General features: G+C 42.6%; 1 protein-coding gene across 7 annotated transcripts in view; it reads left to right on the top strand.

Moving 5' to 3' along the window:
• The first annotated feature begins 146 nt into the window (after positions 1–146).
• RPS6KB1 (ribosomal protein S6 kinase B1) overlaps positions 147–24,830 on the top strand; it is a 61,417-nt gene continuing 36,733 nt past the window's right edge. For 5 of the 7 annotated variants that reach the window (XM_012445480.2, XM_064378422.1, XM_064378425.1 and 2 more), the window contains exons 1-4: positions 147–312; positions 19,979–20,028; positions 22,007–22,127; positions 24,498–24,566. In XM_012445480.2, the coding sequence (XP_012300903.1) occupies positions 172–312; positions 19,979–20,028; positions 22,007–22,127; positions 24,498–24,566 (381 nt within the window). In that variant the 5' untranslated portion in view covers positions 147–171. Of the gene's footprint in view, positions 313–891; positions 913–10,793; positions 10,928–19,978; positions 20,029–22,006; positions 22,128–24,497; positions 24,567–24,830 lie in introns of those variants that run through there. The other 2 variants (XM_064378424.1, XM_064378423.1) reach the window with 2 other exon arrangements.

Genomic DNA, 24,830 nt, shown 5'->3' on the forward strand with positions numbered 1-24,830 from the left:
GCTGGCAAGTTCTGCGCATGTCCACTGCCACAGTTTGGCTTCACGGGACCATATACGCATGCTCCTGCGCTGAACTTTAGGAGCCAGTCTAGGGCCTAGGCGCAGACGCACTGGGCCTAAGCAGCCAGTGATGGCGGCAGCGGCGGTGGTGGCTGCGGCGGGTCCGGGCCCATGAGGCGACGAAGGAGGCGGGACGGCTTTTACCCAGCGCCGGACTTCCGAGACAGGGAAGCTGAGGACATGGCAGGAGTGTTTGACATAGACCTAGACCAGCCGGAGGACGCCGGCTCTGAGGATGAGCTGGAGGAGGGGGTGAGGCCCGGGGTCCCCGGGGGCCCGAGGTGACAGGGCCGGGGCGGCTGTGCGGGTGCAGGAAGCGCGGTGTGTCGTAGAGCGTGGAGACTCGGGGGGGCTCCTGGAAGAGCTGAGGGTCGCGTGGCCCGAGACTGAGGAGCGGGCGGGGCGGACGTGGCCCTAGGTGTGAGGCCTCTGCAGGAATCGCAGGTGCAGGTCGCACCCTTAGCTCCAGGTCAGCGCAGCCCTGAGCAGTCTGAACGGGGAAAGAGAACGGGCGCATGGTCGATTCCTGGAGCTGCTGGACTTGAGTGTGGCGGGGCGCGGGTGGCGTGAGCGTGTGTTGGGGATACGGGGGCTGCGCTTGCTGGCTGTCCCGTAAGTACAGATGAAGTGTGGAGGGTTTCCCTTCGAGTCTAGGATTTCAAGTATTAAATCTTCAGACCTCCCACAACCACCTCTCTTCTCGGCCTGTCGCTTCTCTCCTAGGAAGCGCTCAGCTGTTAGAAGTGACAGCTGAAAACTTCTGTCGGGAGTAGCACTGCCGCTGCTGTTACAGCCACCAGGAGTTTTATTTCGGGAGCAAGGGGGCTCTGCTGCATCTTCCAATCTTCCAGGGTTTGTTTGTTTGCCTTTTTTTTTTTTTAACCCCCTTCCGTGTGACTTTTTAAAATAAGCATTTATAGGACACACGGCACTTGTAACCTTTCCCCAAGTTGCAGATGTCTATTTTTTTTTCCAGAATAATTAATGTAATTTTCAGGTGGGGAAAAAAAAAACAACCCAGTATTGACAGCCTTGATTTAGCTTGCCAAAAATAAGTTGCCTGAACAGAGACTTGTGAATGGTGGTGTGAGGGCTTTCCTTGCTATAATTTAGTGTGCTAAATTTAGCATTGTATATTCTAATGCATAGCTTGGTTTTACCTTGGCTGGCTTAGTGGTTTGTTATTCTTTATGGAATATCTTTTTTTTTTTCCTGACATAAGTTTATCAAAAAATGACAAACTGGACCTGAAGTTCAAAAACGTTGTCATACTAAACCACTGATTCCGGACCAAATGATCGTCAGTTGATAAACTCTTAGTAGTCTAGGAGCTAAATTCCAATGTCTAGTTGAATACATAGGTTAATGACTGGTGTTAGATGTTTACTCTAACTACATAGGGGCTTCCTTTCCCTTGCCTCACCCTCAGTTGCCCTACTGTTGACAAAAGATTGAGATGGTATGTATAAAGAACCTTGAACAGATTAAGAAACTAAGTGGCCTAAAATAATACTGTTCTTTTCCTTCTTTCTTTCTTTCTTTCTTTCTTTCTTTTTTTTTTTTTTTTTTTGAGAGAGTCTCCCTCTGACAGCCCAGGCTGGACTGCAGTGGTACGATCTTGGCTCACTGCAGCCTCCGCCTCCCGGGTTCAAGCGATTCTCCTGCCTCAGCCTCCCAGAGAAGCTGGAATTACAGGGGTGGGCCACATCGCCTTGCTATTTTTTTTGTATTTTAGTAGAGATGGGGTTTCACCATATTGCCCAGGCTGGTCTTGAACTCCTGATGTCGGGTGATCTACCCGCCTCGGTCTCCCAAAGTGCTGGGATTACAGGGGTGAGCCACCCCACCACACCTTTTTTTTTTGTGGCGAAATCTCACTCTGTAGCCCAAGCTGGAGTGCAGTGGCCCGATCTCGGCTCACGCAACTTCCGCCTCCCAGGCTGAAGCGATTCTCGTGCCTCAGCCTCCCGAGTAGTTGGGACAGGCACACGCCACCACGCCTGGCTAATTTTTTGTATTTTAGTAGAGATGGGATTTTACCATGTTGCCCAGGGTGGTCTTGAACTCTTGAGCTCCTGTGATCTGCCCACCTTGGCCTCCCAAAGTGCTGGGATTACAGGAGTGAGCCACTGTGCCCGGCCAGTGTGTCTATTTTCGATGATGTTTTCATAAGGAATTCCAAATAGTTTCTTAATTGAACATAATGATACACTAAATACAATTGGAAACAAATATGAGATTACTTTTATTACATATGCAATATTCCATACTCTCATCAGTTATATTGGTTCTCTGTGGTAGTGGCTTTGGAGTAGGGCAGGGAAGAAAACTGGATAGGAAGGTGCTTTTCTTTCTTTTTTTTTTTTTTTTTGAGACGGAGTTTCACTCTTGTTACCCAGGCTGGAGTGCAATGGCGCGATCTCGGCTCACCACAACCTCTGCCTCCTGGGTTCAGGCAATTCTCCTGCCTCAGCCTCCTGAGTAGCTGGAATTACAGGTACACACCACCATGCCCAGCTAATTTTTTGTATTTTTAGTAGAGACGGGTTTCACCATGTTGACCAGGATGGTCTCAATCTCTTGACTTCGTGATCCACCCGCCTCGGCCTCCCAAAGTGCTGGGATTACAGGCGTGAGCCACCGCGCCCGGCCACTTTTCTTTTTTTTTTTTGAGGCAGTCTCACTCTGTCACCCAGGCTGGAGTGCAGTGGCACAATCTTAGCTCACTGCAACCTCTGCCTTCCGGGTTCAAGTGATTCTTCTGCCTCGGTCTCCCGAGTAGCTGGGACTACAGGCGTATGCCACAACGCCCGGCTGATTTTTTTTTTTTTTTTTTTTTTTTTTTTTGAGACGGAGTTTTGCTCTTGTTACCCAGGCTGGAGTGCAATGGCGTGATCTCGGCTCACTGCAACCTCCACCTCCTGGGTTCAGGCAATTATCCTGCCTCAGCCTCCCCAGTAGCTGGGACTACAGGCACGCGCCACCATGCCCAGCTAATTTTTTGTATTTTTAGTAGAGATGGGGTTTCACCATGTTGACCAGGATGGTCTCGATCTCTTGACCTCGTGATCCACCCGCCTCGGCCTCCGAAAGTGCTGGGATTATAGGCGTGAGCCACCGCGCCCGGCCGGCTGCTTTTTGAATTATTAGTAGAGATGGGGTTTCACTATATTGGACAGGTTGGTCTCGAACTCCTGACCTCAGGTGATCCACCCGCCTTGGTCTCCCAGAGTGCTGAGATTACAGGTGTGAGCCATGCGCCCGGCCAGATTTATTCTTTTTTGAAAGTACAATACTGTATTAAAATTCCTGTATGAACTGGGACTTTTTCTTTTCACTTTCTTGTGTTTTAAGAACAGTAGGTGTTCCAGGGCTTTTGTCCTGCTGGGTACAAGCAAGTAGGATTTTGAGAGGGTGTAAGGAGGTCAGCAAAATTGGTGGAAGTAGGAAAAACAAGAAATGTGGCCTGACCTTGGGGAGGGAAAGTTTAGGGAAAGAGCAAAGGTAATTAAAGAGGATTTTGAGGAAGAGACTTCTGCAAAATATGTCTTTCTTAGCACCAGTTTTTGGAGTTGAAAATGTTTCTTTTTAGTGTGTTATTGTTTTTTTTTTTGAGACGGAGTTTGGCTCTTGTTACCCAGGCTGGAGTGCAATGGCGCGATCTCGGCTCACCGGAACCTCCACCTCCTAGGTTCAAGCAATTCTCCTGCCTCAGCCTCCTGAGTAGGTGGGACTACAGGTGCTCGCCACCATGCCAAGCTAATTTTTGTATTTTTAGTAGAGACGGGGTTTCACCATGTTGACCAGGATGGTCTCGACCTCTTGACCTTGTGACCTCGTGACCTCGTGATCCACCTGCCTCAGCCTCCCAAAGTGCTGGGATTATAGGTGTGAGCCACCTCGCCCGGCCCTGTGTTATTTATTCTAAGAGGTGCCTCAGGGTGGATAATGGAAGATTTGGAGTGGGGTTGGGTTGGCAATCCAAGGAGATTCAGTGACCTCCAGATTACCCCTAAATTACAAAAAAAAAAAGTCTAGAAAATGAGAGTTTAGATTCTTAGAAAATCTTCTCACAGTTTCTATTCATGAATTTATAGCCTTTATTTATTACACGAAGTTTTTAAACATTGGTGCCTATCAGAGTAGTCTTACTTCCTAATTTTATAGTAAGGAAACTGAGGCATGGGCCAGATGATAGCCAAAGATCACACAGTGGTAGTGTCATCTGACTCAGTTCAGCAAGCTTCACTGCACAAATTCTTCATTGCATTTACTAGGCATGTTTATGATGTTCCTCTTTGTGGTGTGTCAAAAGTGAATTCAGATTCCTTTGGCCATACTCACTCTGTGACCTAGAGTAAATTCCTTAATCTCTGACACTGTCTATTACATGAGGGTTACATGAAATAAGTATGTAAAGTACAGTACTCTCAAAATATCCAGGTGTATTAAGCAATTAGTTAGTTCACAGAAATACAGCTTGTCTTGTCATTGCCAAGGAACCAATCGTTCAGGTTTACCCTCATATGCCTAGAGACTTAATAATTGCAGTTAAACTAGAGGTGCTGTATTTTTACAACGGTAGTATCATGGTGTGTATTTTTTTTTTTTAAATCATTGATCCCATTTAGAGAGATGTGCCTTTCAAGGTATGTTACAGAGTGACTATGCATTAGTAAATACAGGTATTTACATAGTTTATTTAGTTCATCAGAGATTAAAAGATGAGGAGACTAAACTGATACATTTATGTACAAAGTTGAATGTCTGCCACCTAACTTAAAAAATATCCTATTGGGCCGGGCGTGGTGGCTCACGCCTGTAATCCAAGCACTTTGGAGGCCAAGGCAGGCGGATCACCTGAAGTTGGGAGTTCAAGACCAGCCTGACCAACATGGTGAAACCTCGTCTTATTAAAAAAAATAAAATAAAATAGAAAATATCCTTAAATATCTTAGAGGAATATAATCAAAGCCAATTGGTAAGAGGGGAGATTTTTGGGGGAGGATATCTTGTTTGTTTTGTTTCATTGTTGATGGTATCATTTGGGGCAGTGAATTGAAACTAAGGGAAAGTTTTCCTTCAAAGAATTGAATTAGATTGCGAAAATACCGGAGTCTTCTCTGCTGTCTTTAGCATTAAGAGTAGTAGAAAACTGGCCAGGTGCAGTGACTCACGCCTGTAATCCCAGCACTTTGGGAGGCCGAGGTGGGCGGATCACGAGGTCAAGAGATCAAGACCATCCTGGCCAACATGGTGAAACCCCGTCTCTACTAAAAATACAAAAATTAGCTGGGCGTGGTCCCAGCTACTCGGGAGGCTGACGAGGAAGAATCACTTGAACCCAGGAGGTGGAGGTTGCAGTGAGCCGAGATTGCGCCACTGCACTCCAGCCTGGCAACAGAGCAAGACTCCGTCTCAAAAAAAAAAAAAGAGTAAGGAAATGTCTGAACAGCCAGGCAAGTGGAGAACTGGCTTAATGAATATCTGGATTAAGAATAATTTCGGCCGGGCGCGGTGGCTCAAGCCTGTAATCCCAGCACTTTGGGAGGCCGAGGCGGGTGGATCACGAGGTCAAGAGATCGAGACCATCCTGGTCAACATGGTGAAACCCCGTCTCTACTAATACAAAAAATTAGCTGGGCACGGTGGCGCGTGCCTGTAATCCCAGCTACTCAGGAGGCTGAGGCAGGAGAATTGCCTGAACCCAGGAGGCGGAGATTGCGGTGAGCCGAGATCGCGCCATTGCGCTCCAGCCTGGGAAACAAGAGCGAAACTCCGTCTCAAAAAAAAAAAAAAAAAAAAAAAGAATAATTTCATCCATTGTGGAACAATTTATTTAAAGTTTTATAAAATGTGCTGTCTTTCATTGAGACTTTAGGCGTATTAACTTTAGTTTATATACATTTTTAATTTAAGTAATTTAAATTACAAATAGTCTTTCAATGGGCTAGTTTGAAACAGTGTATGTTCTATAATACCTTAGATGAGCAGAATTCCACTTTGTCAATCCTAATGAACACAGTAAAGACATAGGATAGGCCATAAAGCTTAAGACAGCAGAAAAACATTAGGAGTTAAGAGTTTCCTGTGAAAGAGACTTGTCAGTATGTATTATATAATGTTAGCTTGACACTTCTTGTGTGATACTTCTAAAGGTAACGCTGAGTAGCAGAAAAGATTTGTGCCTCAAATGCTTCTGTTCTAGAAGGTAATGTAGAATTTATTAGCACAATATGCAGGTGCCAGGATTACAGGCCTGGCTAGCTAAGGAAATGAAACATAGCTACAGGGCATATCTTGTGAGGTGGCTTCAAAGTCATGGTTCAGTGTTAACTACTCTGTAGTCTTTAATTTAGAATTAAGTAAAACTAACATTAAAGAAAAAACAATTATGTAATACCAGTTTTATCACATCTGAAAGAAGTTAGTCTTTTGTCATTAAAGTGAAGCCATCTTAGTTGATTATATAGAGCAACAAAGACAAAAAAATACCTTTAACCATAACCACCCCGATCTCTCACACACGAAAGAAACTGTATCCAGTTAAAATGGTAAGAATTTTTTTTTCCCCTTGATACTGCCCCATCTCTGCCTGTATGTAATCATGAAATGTACATTCTTGGTATTACACTTTATAGTGATTTGTTTACACAGTGAGTTATGACTAAAATTTTGTGTTTTTTGGGCATTTGAACATTTATTCTATAAGAGTATTGTCAGTTTTTGGCTGGGTATGATGGCTCATGCCTGTAATCCCAGAGCTTTGGGAAGCTAAGGTGGGATTGAGGCCAAGAGTTCGAGACCATCCTGGCCAACGAAACAAGACACGATTTGTACAAAAAAATTAAAAAAATAAATAGTGGGCATGGTAGCACATGCCTGTGGCCCTATCGACTCCAGAGACTGACAAGAGATGATCACTTGAGCCTAGGAGTTTGAGGCTGCAGTGAGCTATAATCCTACCACTGCACTCCAGCCTGGGTGACAGAAACCTAGTTGCTAAAACACACACACACACACACACACACACACACACACACACAGCTGTCTGTTTTTGTTGTGTATGTTGGCTGTGTACTGGTAGTTTTGGAGAAAGATATGTTCACTTTAATGTCTTTTGAATTATTCTAAAATTTTGACATGATTGCTTAAAGGCTTAATTTTTTAGAGTCTATTTTCAATTAAGTGATATCCCTTCATATACACTGAAAGAGTTCATAATCAGATTGGGTTCATTTTAAAGCTCTATGTTATAATGTCAATAACTGAAATTCTGCTGCCAAGTTTTTTGTTTTTTTTTGTTTATACAATTAAATGACTGAGTATATGTACAGAGTTGTGCAACTGTCACCAGAATTAGGTTTTATAAATTTTTATTACTCAGCCGGGCACTGTGGCTCACACCTGTAATCCCAGCACTTTGGGAGGCCAAGGTGGATGGATCACCTGAGGTTAGGAGTTTGAGACCAGCCTGGCCAACATGGTGAAATCCCGTCTCTACCAATAATACAGAAATAGCCAGTCATGGTGGTGAGTGCCTGTAATCCCAGCTACTTGGAAGGCTGAGGCAGGAGAATCCCTTTAACCCGGGAGGGGAAGGTTGCTGTGAGCTGAGATTGCACTACTGCACTCCAGCCTGGGTGAGGCTCCGTCTTTAAAAAAAAAAAATTTTTATCATCCTATAAAGAAATTTTGGGGCCTGTCGTGGTGGCTCATGCCTATAATCCCAGCACTTTGGGAGGCCAAGGCAGGTGGATTGCATGAGCCCAGGAGTTTGAAATCAGCCTGGGCAGCATAATGAGACCCTGTCTCTAAAAAAAAAAAAAAAAAAAAGAAACAAATTTTTCACCAATTTAGTTACTTCTCATTCTCACCCTCAGCCCTAGGCAACTAACTAATCTATTTCCCGTCTCTGTAGATTTTGCTTTTCCAGGCCTGGCACCTGTGATCCCAGCACTTTGGGAGGCCAAGGCAGGAGGATCACTTGAGACCAGCCTGGGCAATATAATGAGACCCCCCCATCTCTTGAAAAACAGAAAAAAGTTATCTGGCTTGGTGGTGCGTGTCTGTAGTCTAAGGTACTTGTGAGGCTGAGGTGGGAGGATTGCTTTAGTTTGCAGGGTTGAGTTTGCAGTGATCCTGCCGCTGTACTCTAGCCTGGGCAACAGAATGAGACTGTCTCTAAAAATAAAAGAAAATAAAGACGTTTCTGGACACTCCATATAAATGGAATCATACAGTGTATGACCTTTTGTATTTGGTAGCTTTAATTTTTTTTTTTTTTTTTGAGATGGAGTCTCACTCTGTTACCCAGGCTGGAGTGCAGTGGTGTGATCTCTGCTCACTGCAACCTCTGCCTCCAGGGTTCACGTAATTCTCCTGCCTCAGCCTCCTGAGTAGTTGGGACTACAGGCATGCGACTCCATGCCTGGCTAATTTTTGTATTTTTAGTAAATATCGGGTTTTGCCATGTTGGCCAGGCTGGTCTCAAGCTCCTGACCTCAAATGATCTGCCTGCCTCGGCCTCCCAAAGTGCTGGGATTACAGGCGTGAGCCACAGCGCCTAGCTGCTTCTTTCACTTAATGTTTTTGAAAATCATCTATGTTTTAACATGTATCAGTACTTCATTTCTTTTTAGGGCCAAATAGTTCATTGTATGGCTAGAATGCATTTTGTTTATCCATTCACCAGTTGATGTTCATTTGAGTTAGTCATTCAGATGTTCACTTGAATTGTGAATAAAGCTTTTTTTTTTTGGAGATAGGGTCTCACTCTCTTGCCCATGCTGGAGTACAGTGGCCTGAAACATAGCTCACTGCAGCTTCACCCTCCTGGGCTGAAGTGATTCTCCTGCTTCAGTCTCTCATGTAGCTGGGACCACAGGCATGTGCTACCATTCCCAGCTAATTTTTTGATTTTTTTTTGTAGAGATAGGGGTCTCACTGTTTTGTCCAGGCTGGTTTTAAACTCTTGGCCTCAAGCAGTCCTTCTGCCTCTGCCTCCCAAAGTGTTGGGATTATGGGCATGAGCCACCTCACCTGGCCTGAATAAAGCTTTTATAATATAAGGCTGGGAGTAGGGGCTCACGCCTATAATCCCAGCACTTTGGGAGGCTGAAGCAGGTAGATTGCTGGAGTCCAGGAGTTCTAGACTGGTCTGGGCAACATGACAAAAACCTCTTCTCTACAAAAAATGAGCCAAGTATGGTGGCATGCACTTGTAGTCCTAGCTCTTTGGGAGGCTGAAGTGGGAGGATCACCTGAGCCCAGGGGGTTGAGGCCGCAGTGAGCTATGATCACACCACTGCACTCCAGCCTGGGTGATAGAGTGACACCCTGTCTCAAAAAAAAAAAAGTTTTTATGAACATTTGTGCCCAGATCTTTGTGGAACATATACTTTTCTTTTGGGTAGATACCTTGGAGAAGATTTTCTGGTTCATACAGTAGTAAGTCTACGTTTAATTTTTTTTTCTCCTTTTTTTCTTTCTTTTTTTTTTTTTTTAAAGACGGGGTTTCACCATGTTGGTCAGGCTGGTCTTGAACTCCTGATGTCAGGTGATCCACCCACCTTGGCCTCCAAAGTGCTTGGATTACAGGCGTGAGCCACCACGCCTGGCCTATGTTTAATTTTTTAAGAGAAACTTTTCCAACGCGGTTGCACCATTTTACATTCTCACTAGCACTGTATGAGAGTTCCAGTTTCTCTACATCCTTGCCCAACTTACTTTTCGTCTTTATCTTTTGTTATCCTAGTGGGTGTGAAGTAGTTTCTCCGTGTGGTTTTGATTTGCATTTCTCATTTTATTTATTTTATTTTTTATTTTTTTAGAGACGGGGTTTCACCATGTTGGTCAGGCTGGTCTCGAACTCCTGACCTTGTGATCTGCCCACATCAGCCTCCCAAAGTGTTGGGATTGTAGGCATGAGCCACTGCGCCCGGCATGGATTTGCATTTCTCTTAACAACTAATGATGTGGAACATCTTTTCATTTGCTTATTGTTCATTTGTATATTTTCTTTGGAGAAATACCTATTCAGATCTTAGCTCATTTTTCAAAAATTGGGTGTGCCATCTTTTTCTTTATATAGTTTATTTATTTATTTATTTATTTTTAAGACAGGGTTTCACCACGTTGGTCAGGCTGGTCTTGAGCTCCCGACCTCAGGTGATCCGCCCACCTTGGCCTCCAAAGTGCTTGGATTACAGGCGTGAGCCATTGTGCCCGGCCTATATTTTATTTATTTATTTATTTTAGAGACAAGATCTCACTTTGGAGTTCTGATCTCGAACTCCTGGCCTCAAGCCGTCTTTCACTTTGGCCTCCCAAAGTGCTGGGATTACAAGGATAAGCCACTGTGCCTGACCTATTTATCTTTTTATTATTGAGTTGTAGTAATTCTTTATATACATATATAATTTTTTTTTTTTTTTGAGTTGGAGTCTTGCTCTGTTGCCCAGGCTGGAGTGCAGTGGTACCATATCCGCTCACTGCAACGTCTACCTCCTGGGTTCAAGCAATTCTCTTGCCTCAGCCTCCTGAGTAGCTGGGATTACATGTGCCTGCTGTCACACTGGACTAATTTTTGTCAGTGGCTTAGTGGAGTTTTAGGCCAACATGGCAAAACCATGTTGGCTGATCTCGAACTCCCGACCTCAGATGATCTACCTGCCTTGGCCTCCCAAAGTGCTGGGATTACAGGCCTGAGCCACTGTGCCCAGACTTTTTCTTTTTTATTTTTTTTGAGACAAGGTCTCACTCTGTCACCCAGGCTGGAGTGGTGCAATCTCAGCTCACTGCAGCCTCATCCTCTTGGACTCAAGCAATTCTCCCACCTCATCCTCCTGAGCAGCTGGGATTACAGGTGTGTGCCACTATGCCTGGCTAATTTTGTAGAGACCAGGTTTTTTTTTTTCTGGTATTTTATTTTGTTTATTTATTGTACTTTTAAGTTCTGGGGTACATGTGCAGATCTTGCAGGATTGTTGCATAGGTACACACATGCCATGGTGGTTTGCTGTCTCCATCCCCCCATCACCTACATCCGGCATTTCTCCCAGTGTTGTCCCTCCCCAACCTCCCTGCCCCCCCACTGTCCCTGCCCTAGCCCCCCACCCCCCAACAGACCTCAGTGTGTGATGTTCCCCTCCCTGTATCCATGTGTTCTCATTGTTCAACACCTACCTATGAATGAGAACATTCGGTGTTTGGTTTTCTGTTCTTGTATCAGTTTGCCGAGAATGATGGTTTCCAGATTCATCCATGTCCCTACAAAGTACACGAACCCATCATTTTTTATGGTTGCATAGTATTCCATGGTGTATATGTGCCACATTTTCTTTGTCCAGTCTATCATTGATGGGCATCTGGGTTGGTTCCAGGTCTTTGCTATTGTAAACAGTGCTGCAGTGAACATACGTGTGCATGTGTCTTTATGATAGAACGATTTATAATCTTTTGGGTATATACCCAGTAATGGGATTCCTGGATCAAATGGAATTTCTATTTCTAGATCCTTGAGGAATCGCCACACTGTCTTTTACAATGGTTGAATTAATTTACACTCCCACCAACAGTGTAAAGTGTTCCTATTTTTCCACATCCTCTCCAGCATCTGTTGTCTCCAGATTTTTTAATGATCACCATTCTAACTGGCATGAGATGGTATCTTGCTGTGGTTTTGATTTGCATTTCTTTAATGACCAGTGATGATGAGCACTTTTTCAATGTTTGTTGGCCTCATAAGTGTCTTGTTTTACACAGCGTCTGTTCATATCCTTTGCCCACTTTTGAATGGGCTTGTTTTTTCTTGTAAATCTGCTTTAGTTCTCTGTAGATTTTGGGTATTAGCCCTTTGTCAGATGGGTAGATTGGAAACGTTTTTTCCCATTCTCTTGATTGCCAGTTCATTCTAATGATTGTTTCTTTTGCTGTGCAGAAACTCTTAAGTTTAATTAGATCCCATTTGACTATTTTGGTTTTTGTTGCCATTGCTTTTGGTATTTTAGTCATGAAGTCCTTGTCTATGCCTATGTCCTGAATGGTTTTGCCTAGGTTTTCTTCTAGGGTTTTTATGGTGTTAGGTCTTATGTTTAAATCTTTAATCCATCTGGAGTTAATTTTAGTGTAAGGTGTAAGGAAGGGGTCCAGTTTCAGCTTTCTGCACATGGCTAGCCAGTTTTCCCAACACCATTTATTAAACAGGGAATCCTTTCCCCGTTGCTTGCTTTTGTCAGGTTTGTCAAAGATCAGATGGTTGTAGATGTGTGGTGTTGCTTCTGAGGCCTCTGTTCTGTTCCACTGGTCTATATCTCTGTTTTGTTACTAGTACCATGCTGTTGTGATTACTGTAGCCTTGTAGTATAGTTTGAAGTCAGGTAGTGTGATACCTCCAGCTTTGTTCTTTTTGCTTAGAATTGACTTGGCTATGCGGGCTCTCTTCTGGTTCCATATGAAGTTTAAAGTGTTTTTTTCCAATTCTGTGAGAAAGGTCAATGGTAGCTTGATGGGGATAGCGTTGAATCTATAAATTACTTTGGGCAATATGGCCATTTTCATGATATTGATTCTTCCTAACCATGAGCATGGAATGTTTTTCCATCTGTTTGTATCCTCTCTCATTTCCTTGAGCCGTGGTTTGTAGTTCTCCTTGAAGAGGTCCTTTACATCCTTTGTTAGTTGTATTCCTAGGTATTTTATTCTCTTTGTAGCAATTGTGAATGGGAGTTCGCTCATGATTTGGCTCTCTGTTTGTCTGTTATTGGTGTATAGGAATGCTTGTGATTTCTGCACATTGAGTTTGTATTCTGAGACTTTGCTGAAGCTGCTTATCAGTTTAAGGAGATTTTGGGCTGAGATGATGGGGTCTTCTAGATACATAATCATGTCATCTGCAAATAGAGACAATTTGACTTCTTTTCCTAATTGAATACCTTTATTTCTTTTTCTTGCCTGATTGCTCTGGCTAGAACTTCCAATACTATATTGAATAGAAGTCATGAAAGAGAGCACCCTTGTCTAGTGCCAGTTTTCAAAGGGAATGCTTCCAGTTTTTGCCTGTTCAGTATGATATTGGCTGTGGGTTTGTCGTAAATAGCTTTTATTATTTTGAGATACGTTCCATCGATGCCTAGTTTATTGAGGGTTTTTAGCGTAAAGGGCTGTTGAATTTTGTTGAAGGCCTTCTTTGCATCTATTGAGATAATCATGTGGTTTTTGTCTTTGGTTCTGTTTATGTGATAGATTATGTTTATAAATTTGCTTATGTTGAACCAGTCTTGCAACCCCAGGATGAAGCCTACTTGAACATGATGGATAAGATTTTTATGTGCTGTTGCATTTGGTTTGCCAATATTTTATTGAAGATTTTTGCATCGATGTTCATCATGGGTATTGGCCTGAAGTTTTCTTTTTTTTTTTGAGACGGAGTTTCGCTCTTGTTACCCAGGCTAGAGTACAATGGCGTGATCTCGGCTCACTGCAACCTCCGCCTCTTGGGTTCGGGCAATTCTCCTGCCTCAGCCTCCTGAGTAGCTGGGATTACAGGCATGCGCCACTATGCCCAGCTAATTTTTTGTATTTTAAGTAGAGATGGGGTTTCACCATGTTGACCAGGATGGTCTCGATCTCTTGACCTTGTGATCCACCCGCCTCGGCCTCCCAAAGTGCTGGGATTACAGGTGTGAGCCACCACGTCCGGCCCACAAGTTTTCTTTTTTAGTTGTGTCTCTGCCAGGTTTTGGTATCAGGATGATGTTGGTCTCATAAAATGAGTTAGGGAAGATTCTCTCTTTTTGTATTGTTTAGGATAGTTTCAGAAGGAATGGTACCAGCTCTTCTTTGTACATCTGGTAGAATTCGGCTGTTAACCCCTCTGGACCTGGACTTTTTTTGGCTGGTAGGCTATTAATTGCTGCTCAACTTCACACTTTGTTATTGGTCTATTCAGGGTTTCAACTTCTTCCTGGTTTAGTCCTGGGAGGGTGCAAGTGTCCAGGAATTTATCCATTTCTTCCAGATTTACTGGTTTATGTACATAGAGTTGTTTGTAGTAATCTCTGATGGTAGTTTGTATTTCTGTGGAATTGGTGGTGATATCCCCTTTATCGTTTTTTATTGCATCTATTCAATTCTTCTCTCTTTTCTTTTTTATTAGTCTGGCTAGCAGTCTGTCTATTTTGTTGATCTTTTCAAAAAACCAGCTCCTGGGTTTTTTGATTTCTTTGAAGAGTTTTTTTGTGTCTCTATCTCCTTCAGTTCTGCTCTGATCTTAGTTATTTCTTGTTTTCTGCTAGCTTTTGAGTTTTTTTTAATCTTGCTCTTCTAGCTCTTTCAATTTTGATGATAGGGTGTCAATTTTAGATCTTTCCTCGCTTCTCATGTGGGCATTTATTGCTATAAATTTCCCTCTAGACACTGCTCTAAATGTGTCCCAGAGATTCTGGTATGTTGTGTCTTTGTTCTCATTGGTTTTGAAGAACATCTTTATTTCTGCCTTCATTTCATTGTTTATCCAGTCGTCATTCAGGAGCAAGTTGTTCAGTTTCCATCCATGTAGTTATGTAGTTGTGCAGTTTTGAGTGAGTTTCTTAATATTAAGTTCTAACTTGATTGCACTGTGGTCTAAGAGACTGTTTGTTATGATTTCTGTTCTTTTGTATTTGCTGAGGAGTGATTTACTTCCTATGATGTGGTCAATTTTAGAGTAAGTGCGATGTGGTGCTGAGAAGAACATATATTCTGTGGATTTGGGGCAGAGAGTTCTGTAGATGTCTATTAGGTCCACTTGGTCCAGATCTCCATTCAAGTCCTGGGTATCCTTGTTGATTTTCTGTCTCGTTGATCTGTCTACTATTGACAGTGGAGTGTTAGTCTCCCACTGTTATTGTGCAGTAGTCTAAGTCTCTTTGTAGATCGTTAAGAACTTGCTTTATGTATCTAGGTGCTCCTGTATTGGGTGCATATATGTTTAGGATAGTTAGCTCTTCCTGTTGCATTGTTCCTTTTACCATTATGTAATGCCCTTCTTTGTCTCTTTTGATCTTTCTTGGTTTAAAGTCCGTTTTATCAGAGACTAGGATTGCAACCCCTGCTTTTTTTTGCTGTCCATTTGCTTGGTAAATCTTCTTTCATCCCTTTATTTTGAGTCTGTGTATGTCTTTGCATGTGAGGTGGGTCTTCTGAATACAGCACAGTGATGGGTCCTGACTTTTTATCCAGTTTGCCAGTCTGTGTCTTTTGATTGAGGCATTTAGGCCATTTACATTTAACGTTAATATTGTTATGTGTGATTTTGATCCTGCCATTTTGTTACTGGCTGGTTGTCTTGCCTGTTAGTTGATGCAGTTTCTTCATTGTGTTGTTGGTCTTTACCATTTGGTATGTTTTTGCAGTGGCTGGTATTGGGTGTTCCTTTCGCTGTTAAGTGCTTCCTTCAGGAGCTCTTGTAAGGCAGGTCTGGTGGTGACGAAATCTCTCAGCATTTGCTTGTCCGTAAAGAATTTTATTTCTCCTTCACTTGTGAAGCTTAGTTTGTCTGGATATGAAATTCTTGGTTGAAAGGTCTTTTCTTTAAGGATAATGAAATCCTACAAGACACTCTCTTCTGGCTTGTAGGGTTTCTGCTGAGAGATCCACTGTGAGTCTGATGGACTTCCCTTTGTGGGTGACCCGACCTTTCTCTCTCTGCCCTTAGCATTTTTTCCTTCATTTCAACCCTGGTGAAACTGATGATTATGTGCCTTGGGGTTGCTCTTCTTGAGGAGTATCTTTGTGGTGTTCTCTGTATTTCCTGGATTTGAATGTTGGCCTGCCTTGCTAGGTTGGGGAAGTTCTCCTGGATAATATCTTGAAGAGTGTTTTCTAGCTTGGATTCATTTTCCCTATCACATACAGGTACACCGATCAAGCGTAAATTAGGTCTTTTCACATAATCCCATATTTCTTGGAGGTTTTGTTCTTTCTTTTCACTCTTTTTTCTCTAATTTTGTCTTCTCGTTTTATTTCAATGAGTTGATCTTCAATCTCTAATAACCTTTCTTCTGCTTGATTGATTTAGCTATTGAAACTTGTGTATGCTTATGAAGTTCTCATGCTGTGTTTTTTAGCTCCATCAAGTCATTTATGTTCTTCTCTAAGCTGGTTATTCTAGTTAGCATTTCATCTAACCTTTTTTCAAGTATTTTAGTTTCTTTGCATTGGGTTAGAACATGTTCCTTTAGCTCAGAGAAGTTTGTTATTACCCACCTTCTGAAGCCTGCTTCTGTCAATTTGTCAAACTCATTCTCCATCCTGTTTTGTTCCCTTGCTGGTGAGGAGTTGTGATCCTTTGGAGGAGGAGAGGCATTCTGGTCTTCGATGATTTCATCCTTTTTGTGCTGGTTCCTTCCCATCTTCATGGATTTATCTACCTTTGATCTTTGAAGTTGGTGATTTTACATGGGGTCTCTGAGTGGACATCCTTCCTGTTGATGTTGAAGCTATTTCTTTTTGTTTTTTAGTTTTCTTTCTAACAGTCAGGCTCCTCTGCTATAGGACTGCTGGAGGTCCACTCCAGACCTTGCTTGCCTGGGAATCACCCTCGGGGTGTGGGGTGCAGAGCAGTGAGGATTGCTGCCTGATCTTTCCTCTGGTCCCAGAAGGGTACCCCCCCAGGTGTCAGCCAGAGCTGTCCTGTATGTGGCGTGTTTTTAGTTATTCAGGGGTCAGGAAGCTGCTTGAGGAGGCGGTTTGTCCCTTGTTTGCCTGCAGACGTGCTGCTGGGCGGCCTCGGACTCAGCCCTGCTGTTGTGTAGGCTTCCTCTGGCTTTTGTTTATACGGGTGAGATTAGACCCACCTTTGCAATGGTGGACATCCTTCCCCCGACAGAACTCTCAAGCGAGAGGGCTTCAGTTTGCTGGTCTCGTGGAGGTGGGACCTGCCAAGCCGTATGACCTGTCTCCCTGCCTTCATCTTTCTTTCTTTCTGGGGCCAGGTAGATCTGACCCACAAACGCTCTCAGTGCTAGTCAGTACTTCTGCCCAGATCTATGCTGACAACTCCCGGCGCGGGCCCCCGAGCTGTTGCTCAGATCTGTGTCGGTAACTTGAACTTGCAGCGCTTTTCCACTCTTCTGCCCGGCAGCGTTCTACTGGACTGTGGGTTGCAACGACCATGGGAGAAGCGCAGTATCTGAACTGGAGTGCTGAGGGGGTAAAGTCCTGGATCCTTCAGCCAGTTGTACTTCCCCAGATCAGGTTTTGTCATGTTGCCCGGGCTGGTATCAAACTCCTGAGCTCAAGAGATATGCCAACCTCAGCCTCCCAAAATGTTGGGATTACAAGCGTGAGCTGCTGTGCCCGGGCCTCTTTTTGCTTTCTTGATGGTGTTGGTGTCTTTTGACATGCAAAGGTTTTATGTTTTCAGTAAATCAGTTAATCGATTTTTTAAAATTGTTTATGCTTTTGCTAAGGTGTATAAGAAACTATTGCCTTCCCCAGGATCATGAAGATTTACTCCCTCCTATACTTCTAAGAATTTTATTTTCTTGTTGTGTTTTGGGAGGATTTTTTTTCTTTTTGAGACGGAGTTTTGCTCTTCTTGCCCAGGCTGAAGTGCGATGGCATGATCTTGGCTCACCGCAGCCTCTGCCTCCTGAGTTCAGGTGATCCTCCGGCCTCAGCCTCCTGAGCAACTGAGATTACAGGCACCCACCACAATGCCCAGCTAATTTTTTGTATTTTTAGTAGAGACGTGGTTTTACTACGTTGGCCAGGCTAGTCTTGAACTCCTGACTTCAGGTGATTCCCCTGCCTTGGCCCCCCAAAGTGCTGGATTACAAATGTGAGCCACCGCACTCAGCTGTTGGGAGGATTTTTTTTTTTTTTAGAGACAGGGTCTCACTACATTGCCCAGGCTGGAGTGGAACTCCCAGGCTCAAGTGATTATCCTGCCTCAACCTCCTCAATAGCTGGGACTACAGGCGTGCAACACTGCACTCAGCTCGAATTTTATCTTCTTTTTTTTTTTTTTGAGATGGAGTTTCACTCTTGTTGCCCAGGGTGGAGTGCAATGGCATGACCCTGGCTTACTGCAACCTCTGCCTCCTGTGTTCAAGTAATTCTCCTGCCTCAGCCTCCTGAGTAGCTGGGATTACAGGCATGTGCCACCACACCCTGCTAATTTTGTATTGTTAGTAGAGATGGCATTTCTCCATATTGGTCAGGCTGGTCTCGAACTCCCGACTTCAGGTGATCTACCCGCTTCGGCCTCCCAAAGTGCTGGAATTACAGGCGTGAGTCACTGTGCCTAGCTGGTCCCTTGCACTTTTATGTGAATTTTAGGATCAGTTTGCCAATTTCTGCCGTATTGCCATCTTAATGTTAAATCTTCTGATCCATAAATATGGAATACCTTTCCATTTATTTAGGTCATCTTTACTTTTGTTCAGCAATATTTTATAGTTTTCAGTGTATAAGTCTTATACTTTGGTTAAATTTTTTTTTTTTTGAGACAGGGTCTCACTTTGTTGCCCAGGCTGGAATACAGTGGCACAATCATGGCACACTGCAGTCTTGACCTCTTGTACTCAAGCAATCCTCCCAACTCAGCCTCTTAAGTAGCTGGGGCTACAGGTGTGTGCCACCATACCCAGCTGATTTTTAAAATTTTTTTTGTAGAGGCAGAATCTTACTATGTTGTCCAGGCTGATCTTGAACTCCAAGTGATCCTCCTGCCTTGGCTTCCCAAAGTATTTATGCTACTGTACCTGACATAAATTTTTTTCTAAGCTACTTCTTATTGATGATATTATGAATGGAGTTGTTATCTTCATTTCATTTTGGAGTTGTTCATTGCTAGTGTAAAGAAGATTATTCAAATTTTACACCCATTTATTCTATGGTCAGAATAAATGTTTGGCCAGCATGATTTCCAGCTGTTTGACAGTGTTGCCTAATTACTTTGTCTTGATTAGTCACGCTTTACACTAGATACCCTGGACTAGTTGGGGGTACTTTAGGCTTAGTTTATAGCATTATGTTCTATATCAAAATGACATCAAAATAGCACTTTGTATAAGTCATTTGATTTGTTAAGTCATATTCGGTATGTAGTGCCTTTAGTTTGATAATACACAATACACAAAATACACATTTTTAAATAGATAAATGTACATTTTGAAGGAAAATTCACTTGGTTTTATTTTTTTGATTATTGATGAGTAGCCTTTATAGTTTAGTTGTCATATAAAATTAAAAGCAAAAGCCGGGGCCAGGTGTGGTGGCTCATGCCTGTAATCCCAGGACTTTGGGAGGCTGAGGTGGGCTGATCACCTGAGGTCAGGAGTTCGAGGGCAGCCTGGCTAACTTGTGAAACTCCATCTCTACTAAAAATACAAAAATTAGCCAGGCATGGTGGTACATGCCTGTAGTCCCAGCTACTTGAGAGGCTGAGGCAGGAGAATCACTGGAACCAGGAGACAGAGGTTACAGTAAGCCGAGATGGTGCCACTGCATTGCAGCCTGAGTGACAGAGTGAGACTCTGTCTCAAAAAAGAAAAATAAAGAAAAAGCCAAAAAAGAAAAAGCTGGGTGCCTGTAGTCCCAGCTACTTGGGACGCTGAGGCAGAAGAATCACTTGAGGAGTTTAAGCCTGTGGTGTGCTGTGATCATACTCCTGAATATAGCTACTGACTGTATTCCAGTTTGGGCAACATAGAGAGACTTCATCTCTATTTGTAAAATAATTGAGAGTGAAATTCCCATAGTGTTGTGTGTGTACTTGATTTTTGTTCATCACCATATTTGCCTGTTGTTGTAGTATAGAGAACTGTTAGGCTGGTTTATTTCATTCATTCTCTTAGTTTTGAGGCAAAGAATTAAACTTTAAAATTTTATGTTTATGAGATTATTTCTGAAACTTTAACATATTTTTCAGGGTCAGTTAAATGAAAGCATGGACCATGGGGGAGTTGGACCATATGAACTGTAAGTTTATATGAAGAGATTTTCATTGTGCTGTCTTTCTTACAAGTAGGTTATATCAGTTCTGTTACATAGCAATCACGTGATTCCAGTAACCTGTTCTTAAATATGTAGTCATATTTATCAACTTGATGTACTGAATTTGGCACCAAAATCTGATCAATATTATAACCTATCAGAGTTTTGAGATTATATGTGGATTTTGAGGAAAAGATATTATTTCAAATTAGAGTACTGAGTATGAATCTGAGATTTTAGTTGAATATAGAGAGCCATGTTTTTAACCTTTTCTTAACAGAAAAATTTGTAGAAATGCCTCAAAAAGTCAAATACCATATGTTTTGCTTTAATATACAAACAGAAATTCATACCATCATTCAAACAGAAATTCATGCAGTCTGGCTGGGCATGGTGGCTCACACCTATAATCCCCAGTACTTTGGGAGGCCAGAGTGGGCAGATTATTTGATGTCAGGAGTTCAAGACCAGCCTGGCTGACATAGTGAAACATTGTCTCTTCTAAAAATTCAAAAATTAGCCAGGCGTTGTGGCAGGCACCTGTAACCCCAGCTACTGGGGAGACTGAGGCAAGAGAATCGCTTGAACCTGGGAGGTAGAGGCTGCTGTGAGCCAACATTGCACCACTACACTCCAGTATGGGTGACAGAGCAAGACTTTGTCCGAAAAAAAAAAGGAAAGAAATTCATGTAATCTTAAGTCATTTTAGACAAGCTCCATCAGGTAAGTGTGGTGATTAATCTGCTCTGTATTGTACTCTCAAATAAAAAGCCTTTGTATAGGAGGAGAGTGAGAAGATAGTTCACTCATGTAGAAGCCCTTTAAATGACAGAGACAATAGCTACCCCTTTTGGAGTCTTTATTTTTGTTTTTTTGGAGACAGAGTCTCTCTCTGTCACCCAGGCTGGAGTGCAGTGGTGCAATCTTGGCTCACTGCAACCTCTGCCTCCTGAGTTCAAGCGATTATCCTGCCTCAGCCTCTCAAGTAACTGGCACTACAGGCGTGCACCACCGTACCAGCTAATTCTTGTATTTTTAGTAGAGACAGGGTTTTACCACGTTGGCCAGGATGGTCTCGAACTCCCGACCTCAAGTGATCCACCCACCTCAGCCTCCCAAAGTGCTGGGATTACAGGCATGAGCCACCATGCCTGTTGGATTCTTTAAATCAAGCTAATAACTTGGAAAAATGGACATAGAGAGATGCATGGATGAGTTTGTTAGCAAGAAGTTTTGTACCGTGATGTGAACTAATTGGGTAGTTTTGGAAAGATCCCAGATTTTCTGCTGACATTGCCAAATGAGGTTGGATAATACCTAATTTCAAAGATACTTTGAATGAACTAAACTTGAATAACTAGAAGACTTTTTTCCTTTGCCAACTTAATAAATTTGTTCTAACTTACCTTAGTTTGGGGTGCTTGATGCTTATGAAAATAAATAATTGTCTTCTTTTACTTCGTTGCACTCCTAAGAGCAAGATGGGTCACCAGCAGCTGTACTGGAGTCACCTGTGAAAATTCAGTCAGGGTTCTTTTTTTGTTGCATCTACTCAAACTGGCAAGGTCTGATCCAGAAATACAGCCTCAATATGTGCTGCCAATGTTTCCATCAGTACAGGAGGGATATAGGTTTCATTAAGTTGGACTAAGTGATCTTCCTCGAATGAATTATCCAAGGCATCTACCCAATGAAAAACCATGATACCTCTTTGTACATAAAATAAACATTTAAAAAATAAATAAATAATTGATTGCACATGCTGTGAACAAGGAGGTAAACCATATGGGCCACCCTAATCTTGACCTGCTGTTCAGGTTGTTTAGAGCACAGATAATAAATTTGCTGGCATATACTTTTTTCCTTTCCCTTAATTAGATTACGTGCTCTTTCTCCTTTTTCTTGACTATATGCTGAAAGTAACTTCCTGCAAATTTACCTTGGGTTTTGCTTTTCTTCCCAGTGGCATGGAACATTGTGAGAAATTTGAAATCTCAGAAACTAGTGTGAACAGAGGGCCAGAAAAAATCAGACCGGAATGTTTTGAGCTACTTCGGGTACTTGGTAAAGGGGGCTATGGAAAGGTAGGCAATATTTTTGAAATGAGAGATGTTGTCTGTCTTGACTAGATTGATTTTTATACCCTGGTTTCAGCAGTCATCTTCAGTCTTTGTCAGCTGTCAGCAAAGGCTGTGATCATGACCACTTAGCTGGTTCGTTTGAGGGATGTGCAGAAGTTCAGTTTTCCCTTCTCTTGATACCACCACACATGTAAAAGCCTGGCATATCGTAGGTACTCAGTCAATATTTGTAGAATAAATAAACAGGCAGTTGTATCAGACAAAGTCTATTATTAGAGGGCTCATTTTTTACTTTGGTTACCTGGTATCTTCTTTGAAAATAAACCCCTTCTTGCTTACAAGAGGCATGGCACTCTAACTTGTTATCTATTACTGAGACCTTAATTGAAACTGGTTGTCTGGAGCAATAGAGTTGGGGAAGCTGAAGGAATATAAAAAGAGAGAAGAAAACTGAAGAAAACTACTTAGTTTCACAGTTTTTCCCAAGACTTTATAACTTAAGATATCACTTTTATGAGTTCTGCCCAAGAAAATTTATACCAAGCTGGCCGGGCGTGGTGGTTCATGCCTGTAATCCCAGTACTTTGGGAGGCCGAGGCGGGTGGATCACAAGGTCAGGAGATCAAGACCATCCTAGCCAATATGGTGAAACCCCATCTCTACTGAAAATACAAAACTTAGCTGGGCGTGGTGGTGAGCGCCTGTAATCCCAGCTACTTGGGAGCTGAGGCCAGAGAATCGCTTGAACCTGGCAGGCAGAGGTTGCAGTGAACCGAGATCGTGCCACTGCACTCCAGCCTGGCGACAGAGCGAGACTCTGTCTCGAAAACAAACAAACAAACAAAAAAATACTTATACCAATCTATTCTCCATCGAAAGATAGAATTTAGATAACAACTTGGTTAGGATTAAGTTTTTTAAGAACTATTTTTGCTATTGTGTAGTGTAAATTTTCCAAAGTCGATATTTGTAGTCTATTCTTGTGCTTAAGAACACATTCTAATATGTTCTAATCATCCTGAATGTGCAACACATGCACTTTGAATCTCACATATTTTAAGTTTTGCATGACCATGTTTGCAGTTGTCTTTCAGTATGGGAGAGTGGTTCCAAGACCTTTACAGATAACAAAATCTGCTGATGTTCAAGTGCCTTATATAAAATGGCATAGTATTTGCATATAAGCTATACACATCCTCCTGTATACTTTATTATTTTATTTTTTCTATTTTTTGAGACACAGTCTCGCTCTTTCCCTCAGGCTGGAGTGCAGTGGCGTGATCTCAGCTCACTGCAACCTCTGCCTCCCGGGTTCAAGCAATTCTCTGCCTCAGCCTCCCGAGTAGGTGTGATTACAGATGCACACCACCATGCCCAGCTAATTTTTGTATTTTTAGTAGAGAAGGGTTTTCATCATGTTAGCCAGGCTGGTCTTGAACTCCTGACCTCAGGTGATCTGCCTTTGGGAGTTGGCCTCCCAAAGTGCTGGGATTACAGGTATGAGCCACTGTACCTGCCATATTTGTATTTTTTTTTATTGTTTGTGTTGTTTATTGATTTTTTTCCCCCAAATATTTTCTTTCTTTCTTTTTTTTTTTTTTGAGACGAGTCTGGCTCTGTCATCCAGGCTAGAGTGCAGTGGCGCCATATCGGCTCACTGCAACCAGCACCTCCCGGGTCCAAGCGATTCTCCTGCCTCAGCCTCCCAAGTAGCTGGGATTAAAGGCGCCTGCCACCACGCCCAGCTAATTTTTGTATTTTTAGTAGAGATGGGGTTTCACTGTGTTGGCCAGGCTGGTCTTGAACTCCTGACCTTGTAATCCACCCACCTTGGCCTCCCAAAGTGCTGGGATTGCAAGCGTGAGTCACCTCATCTGGCCCCCCCAAGTATTTTCATTCTGCAGTTGGTTGAATTGGTGGCTGCTGAACCTATAGATTCAGAGGGCCAAATATAATTACTAGCTATTTTAAGTAATAGGTAAACAGTAATTTCCTGTCAACTATTTTTAAATAGTCTTATATGAAGCAAGAACAGTGGCACCCTTGGAAGAAATTTATGAAATATTTTATAATTTTTAAGGTGGTATTCTGCTTCTGGGAACACTATTTATAGCTTGTTCTAAGTAGGATTTTGCATATTAACATAAAGTAACTGTATTATTTGATGGTTATTGTCCAACGTTACCACCAGATGGCAGCAGAACAAACAGGAAAGTCATGATCATTAACGTGGTCTGTTCTTTTGTTTGATCATTTTTGCACATAGTTTTTATAATATAAACTGCCGTGACATATGTTTCTGATAACTAGGAATTAAGGGAGTGTGACTGACATAGTTTGCCTTTGAATAACACACACTTTTTTTTAATCCAGGTTTTTCAAGTACGAAAAGTAACAGGAGCAAATACTGGGAAAATATTTGCCATGAAGGTGCTTAAAAAGGTGATTTCCACTCCCCCTTTTTAGTCCTCTCACACCATGTTTTTACACTTGATCTTAGCCAAAAGGCCGAGAAGTGATCACACCATATTTTTAATTGCTGTCACATTTTGGCCTAAAATTTGCAGTAAAAAAAAAAATGTATCTTAAGCCAGGTACATTGGTGCACACCTGTGGTCCCAGTTACTTGGGAGGTTGAGGCAGGAGTATTGCTTGAGCTTAGGAGTGCAAGGGTAGTCTGAGCAATGTATCAAGACCCAGTCTCTA

This window comes from Aotus nancymaae, unplaced genomic scaffold (assembly GCF_030222135.1).
Source record: "Aotus nancymaae isolate 86718 unplaced genomic scaffold, 86718_ANA_hifiasm-v0.15.2.pri h1tg000018l, whole genome shotgun sequence".
Taxonomy (NCBI): domain Eukaryota; kingdom Metazoa; phylum Chordata; class Mammalia; order Primates; family Aotidae; genus Aotus; species Aotus nancymaae.